Source organism: Poecilia reticulata, linkage group LG4 (assembly GCF_000633615.1).
Source record: "Poecilia reticulata strain Guanapo linkage group LG4, Guppy_female_1.0+MT, whole genome shotgun sequence".
NCBI classification, from domain to species: domain Eukaryota; kingdom Metazoa; phylum Chordata; class Actinopteri; order Cyprinodontiformes; family Poeciliidae; genus Poecilia; species Poecilia reticulata.
This window is the reverse complement of record NC_024334.1, coordinates 19,008,439-19,014,927: the sequence shown is the minus strand read 5'-3', so window position 1 is coordinate 19,014,927 and position 6,489 is coordinate 19,008,439. Positions and strand designations below refer to the sequence as shown.

At 37.7% G+C, this 6,489-nt stretch overlaps 1 protein-coding gene across 11 annotated transcripts in view; it reads left to right on the top strand.

Moving 5' to 3' along the window:
• Window positions 1–6,489, top strand: part of fryl (furry homolog, like) — an 84,868-nt gene that overhangs the window by 22,163 nt on the left and 56,216 nt on the right. For 2 of the 11 annotated variants that reach the window (XM_008407500.2, XM_008407499.2), the window contains exon 1: window positions 25–166. The exons of 8 other annotated variants lie outside the window; for them this stretch is intronic. In XM_008407500.2, coding sequence (XP_008405722.1) covers window positions 94–166 — 73 coding nt within the window. In that variant the 5' untranslated portion in view covers window positions 25–93. Of the gene's footprint in view, window positions 1–23; window positions 167–6,489 lie in introns of those variants that run through there. One more of the 11 variants, XM_017304413.1, reaches the window with a different exon arrangement.

Genomic DNA, 6,489 nt, shown 5'->3' with positions numbered 1-6,489 from the left:
TATATTTTTTTTTTTTGTGGGATGGCGTGAAATGAGAACATTCTGAACCCCGTGAGCACCGTGCCTTATGAGCCTTAACTTTTGCGAGCCACCATGCTGAGCCTGCAAGATTCGGTCTTCTTTGAGATCAGCATCAAATCTCTCCTCAAGTCCTGGAGTAGCAGCTGTGAGTATCCTGCCAAGCGAGCATACGTGTTTACATACCGCACTCGGCGCATCCAGACGTAGCTACCACACACAGCCAGCAGCCTTCAGCGGCTTTGTACATGCCTACATGCAGGTCGTGATTGGAGTTTTCATATCTCATGTGCATATATATATATATATATATATATATATATATATATATATATATATATAAAGAAAAGTTGCCAAGATGAGTGATGGTGTTTAGTCCAGGTTTAGCCAGGCTTGCTTCAGGTCCATGCAGGTGGCGGCAATAGAAGCCTAGAAGCCCTCCCATTATCATCATTGCTAAGGCTCCTGGTTGTCCCAAAGATAATCTTTCTCCTGATGAAAATGCACTGATTGATGATACAGTTAGACCTGGGATTGTTCCTTTGAAGATCTTTTATCTCTTTCTTACATCTTTTTGAAACTTCTTATCTTATGTTGAAATCGCAATTTTAGTCTTCCTGAACAGCACTCAACAATTTCCAGTTCCCCCTCGTCCTCCCAGTTCTACAAACCACCTCTTCCTTTCCTTGGGGGGCAGCTAATGTTCCCTGTTATTGATCTGTCTTTTAGCTTCCTCCTATTATTAGCTTTCTATGCATTATATAGTACATTAGGAATCAAAGACCACTTCCTCTTTGGCGACATTGAAAGACATTTATAGTCTAGCTCTTTCCATAATCTGAATTAGACCCTGAACACAAATTGGACTAAAAGTCCATTTTAAACATATGATTAATCGGTGAAAGACTTTGCACAACAAAAATATTTAACTTTTTGCAATTTGTTGCCTTAAAGAACATAGCTCTGCTGATAATACACTTAAATTAACGGGGAACATCAAATCTTGAAAATGAAACAGGGTTAGAATAAAAGCTGATGTGTAAATGAAACTGACAGTTTATTATTAAAGGTAGTAAATAACGCATAATGGCATGCAATCACTTCAAAGTTATGGCAAACAAAAGTGATTAAAAAAAAAACCTTTTATGCCTATTATCTTGAACACAACATGACATGCTGTTTCTTGGCCTTTGAACCTTAATTAAAATATCAATGATGTCACAATCAGAATTTTTTTTTTAAATCACAAATATTAATCCTAGTGATATAAGATAACGGGTTGCACATTTTACATGTAAAATATCTCAAGGTTAAATTCTTATTGTTTAAGAATGAAGATAAATGTGTTTTAAATATTGAATCTTTATTGGTGTGTGAAATATTGAGATGATAAAGAACTGCTTGGATGCGATAGTTGGTCCAGGCTGTATAAATGTCCCTTAAAGTCCACAACAGGCATCTTTATTCAGTGGCTGTGATGCTAAATCTCTTGGAGGAAGATGGGGACTTCAGATAAGGCTATAGGACAAAAAATATCTAGGAAATGAAGATTAATAAAAGTCACTGTTTGTACAGCAATAGCATCTCAATTAATTATTTAAATTGCAATGGGCTTTGCATGCAAAACGTGACCTGAAGAGCTATTGGTTGGAGCAGACCTACCTACCTGCTGTGTCTCCTCATATCGCCAGCCTCTGAAAAGAAAGTGGCACTTGAACACAAAGGCAAGCTAAACCGTCCAGCTAAAAGTTAGAACCTATGCCTGCGCAGGAAGATGGGAACTAAAACGGTGCAGAATACAGTCAATCTGGGTGATTTCTTACACATAAATACAACTTTGTGTTTTGATCCCTAATGAGATTTTTCACATTTTGTCACGTTACAGCCACTGACTTTCATGTAGTGATAAGAATTTCATGCGATAATGAAGTGGAATGAAAATGATGCATAGTTTTTTGTTGTTGTTGTTTTTTCTAAAAATGTCCCAGTTGAAAGTTTGAATGTTTCTTGTGTGTGTGTGTGTGTGCATGTGTGTGTGTGTTTAACTCAATTTACTCTGCTTCATCTAAATAAAATCTATTGGAACCAATCAAATGTCGACATTTTGCTCTTAATAGCTTTAAATAAAATCCAGTTGCCTTTAGAGGCCACCCGATTCGTAGATAGTTCACCAAAAAAGTTTGTTTTTCCTCTTACTATTGCTAAAGGCTGTGTGAAATGACACATTGAACTGCCATTGATTTTATTTAGTGCCAAAATTAGCTCAGATAAACAAGAACAAGGCTTCAGACGTGTCTGACAGCTGACTGTCACTGTGATGTGCATTCTTAAAATAGTCTCCGCACAGTTTAGCTCTTGCCCTAAGGGACAGAGTTTACTCCTATTAAAAAAAGTGGGAAAAAAAGTCATTCAGGACTGTCTCCAACATTTTTTTTAAATGTTAAAGATCAACCATGAACACTCCTAAACTGTCTTGAGATTTAAGGGGTGACCAGATAGATGTATAATTAATGTTCTTTGAATAAGTGTAGGTGTATCTAACCTCTGTGACCTCTGCCTGGATTAGAACGAGGAGGCCCGAACTCAACAAGCCTGATAAGGATATTTACTGTGCAAGTCCCATTAAGAAAATTTATGTTGCGTGAATAATGTTTAATTTCTGGTAGACTCATTTAGCGAGGCTCACCTTTCACACAAACACGTCGTAGCTATGGCTTGAACTTGTCAGATTTTGTAACCCTGACAACACGAAGCCGTGTGGTGAGCTTTCCAGGACGCATTCCCTCCCAAAGGTAGTAAATAGTTATGAAAAATAATAAAAGTAATTAATGTCAGGCTTGCTTTGTAACAGTTAGCATGTTGACAGTGCAAGTGAATTTGACTCCCTACACTTTGACTTCACACTACAGCCTTTTATTCCTTCTGTTAGCTTTGAACTGCGCTTAAAGCTTGGACATTTACTGTCAAATAGATTTCTGATTTATGAGGCAGCGTACCTTAGATGCACTCTGCTGGTTTAGTCTGATGCAATGTCAGCCACTGGAAATAAGCTGGATTTACTGTAAAACTTTTTTAGATATCCTTTATTTTAGAGAATTGAAAGTGCAGGGCGAACCAGTAATAACTTGCCAGGCTCTGTGCATGTTGCTACATAATTGCAGAATTGGCACCGCCACAGCATATAAACATTGGCAGTAATTCTTTTGTCTCTAAAAATTGGATGCACTCTTGGCCCTACATTCCAACAGAGTGTGTGTATGTGTGTATGCGTGTGAGTTTGGGCTGTTGTTTCTTGTTGTCCTGCCAGGGGAATTGAGCAGGCGTTTGGGAGGGCTTGTTTCAACTGTGACAAGGTGGAGTCACTGCTGTAATAGTTGTATAACCATATGTGGAGCTAATTTTCCAGGGACCTCTTGCAGAGACTGGCTGGTAAACCTCATGCATCAGAATGCGCTAAGCATTTTGGTCCAGAGCATTTAGTTACACCTTGTTAACTTTTGTATTAATAAGAAAATCTTTTTGTGTGTGTGTTTTTTATGTAGCCTTCAGTCCTATGTGAATCTTTTTCTGTGAATCTGTTTAGTAAATAAAATGGACTTATTTGGAGATGCAGGTATTATGAAACTACTCCATTGGATCATCAGGCTAAATCTCGCTTTGGTTTATCTTTTTATAAACTATTCAATATGGACGATTAGATTAGGCTAAAATGGGAAATTCAGAAGTTACACTTTTAACAGTTTGTGATTCATGTAAAATTTTAAATGTATAATACTAGATCCAGCTACACAATATTATGTTTGTAAGGCAGTCCCAACTAGTTTGCAAAATGTTTCATTTTCTGAATCACACTTGTTTTATGTTTTATTAGCAAAAAATTAACTTAAAATCTTAAAAAATTGGATCGTTTTCTAATCGGTAATCTCAACATACCTTACATGATGATAACATTCTTCAGCTTGAAAGCTATTACTGCAGGAAGAATTTTCAAAGTTAGCTGTTCCAGTTGTAGTATGGTGTTGTATAAAAAGTTTAAGCACAAAGATGTAAGATTATGTTTAACCACATTTCTATAGAACCATGTTGATTTTTATACAGGATACTGCTTAAAGAAAGAGTGAAACTTTCAGTAGATAACAGAAAGGTTGCTCTGTTACGCAACATTCTGGATTCAGAAAGGTTTACGGTGAAATCTGGAGTTGCAGTTGTCATTACAATATCTTTAGCTACAAAGTTCAATATCACAACTACAAAGAACTACTTTGACACAATATTTGAAAGTCTATCATATCTTAAGGGTCAGTCATTCAGTGTCTGGTTATTGATATTCGACCAGTTGAACCAGGATTCTTGCTTCCCTTAATGCCCACATTGTTTGTATATCTTTAGTAGCTAAGAAACTAAAGCAGAAATGACCCAAAAAACAGGGGTTAATCCTAATGAACATTCTGAGCAGTAATTTCACAATTACATATTTTCCTCATGCCGTGCAGCCGTTTGGAAATGCCAGAGCTAAGTTAAGACTCCATATTCTTATGGGGATTTTGGCTGCATGATATTAGGAAAACATGCTGGTGAGTGTTAAGATAGTGATGTGATTTAAGGGAAAGGAATAGATAACTTGCGTGTTGGTATGTGTCTTTTCTTCTTCGTTGGTTTCAATAAAGCAACTTAACTTGCTGACTTGTCCATCTTATAATCTCTTTGCTTTCTAAAACTTGAGTTTTGCCACATGTCTTACAGTGATAGAAAGCTTGAACAGGTGGTACTCAAAAAATACTGCTGTTTATAGTTACTATTGCTAAAGGCTGGTATTACACTAAATAGAATATGAATGCTCTAATAATTTTGTTCTTATCTTATAGCACTTACAATGTTTTACACAGACTCCATTCTGTCACACTTGTTTTTGTGGCTTCTGTGTGAATAAATGGAAACTAGAATCAATAAAAATCAATGCTGACCAAAAACAGAAATTGGCCACAAAATTCTAGTCTTTGCACCTACTTAAAAAAAAATAATTAAAATTTGCCGGTCATTTTTAAACTTTTTCCATTTAGAGAGCAACATTTTAAAATGAGCTTTGGTCTTGATCTAAAACCTGGCGATCCTTAGCATCAGTTTCTGTTTTTGAATTATTTGTTTTCTGTGGGTTGAGTCTAGCATGGGGATTCTTAGCTTGGCATGCCGCAAATGACTGGCATGTCCCAGGGAGAAACAAAGATGGGGTTGAGGGGGACGACAGGCTCCAGGCCCAAAAAAAAAGTTTGTTTTTCCTCTTCTTGCTGTTGACTGGAAAAGTACAGTGTTGGGTCGCTTCACTTATGTGAAGCAGTCAACAATCCAGTTAGCCTGTGGTGGGAGAAAAAAGAGAGGATGGGGGGGGGTATGGAACACCCCAGTGATTGGATATCAAGAGCAGGCTATATGACATCATTGGGCTGTTAGTGAGCACAGTAAACAAAGAGGGAAATGCTTGAAAGGCTCTCTGTGCTGCTAGACACCATAATGACAACACAACCCAACACTTGCTGCCATCCCAGCCACAACACCTTGTACTTTTCATTTGCTCTCCTGCTGTTATTGCTTGTTATATTTCAATCAGAACATTTAAGTTGGGAAATATTTCAAGAATATTGCTGAGACAATTGGTAAATATCAGATGGTTATCTTGTCGCACTGATCTTTAGTGGTGCTTATTAAGCTTTGAGCTGTATATTAATTTTGAGTTCAATGCATGAGTATTTACATTCTAAAATGTCCTTTAGACAAAAGTTTTGCAAAGTGATTAACAGTAAACTTGAAGGTCATGACACTATAGCAGGACAATATTCCAATATTCCACAGTAACATGACACAGTCAGCTGACGGCAAGCATTGCTAATCCACCTCACTTGCCTTTGCTGCTCATTTTTAAGTCTATGCTTTGCTGTAAATCTTTAAAGCTGGGCAAAGAGATGTTAGAGTCTGGGATATGATCCTTGCCTATTATGAGTGATGGAAGAGATTGTTTGATCTTCCTCCTGCTGCTGTTCTTTAATCCCGCTCTGCATCCATGAAACCTTCTGTTCATCTCATTTGCTACTTAGGGTCGAAGTTCAGATGTTGTTTGAACTTTTGAGATGCCGGACAGTTGCTCTCATAGTTGTAAAAACAATACTTTGATGCCATGATTACGCATCTTAATCTTAACAACTGTCAGAAAGTTAAAAAAAAAGAACAAAAATCCTTTCAGCAGCACGGAGGAATTAAGTACCTTATGACTTCATTTTATGCACCTTACTGGCACTGAAGATGGTGCTCAATCATCCTCTCTCAGTAATAGCGTCCACACTGAAGGGTACTGTTACCAGTCTTTAGATATGGTGCATTCACTCAGTGGCGCAAAAAGTGGGTATGCAGGGTATGCAACGCATAGGGGCGCAGCACCAGAGGGGGCGCCAAAACCCCGTCTGGAGGGGGCGGCGCGCC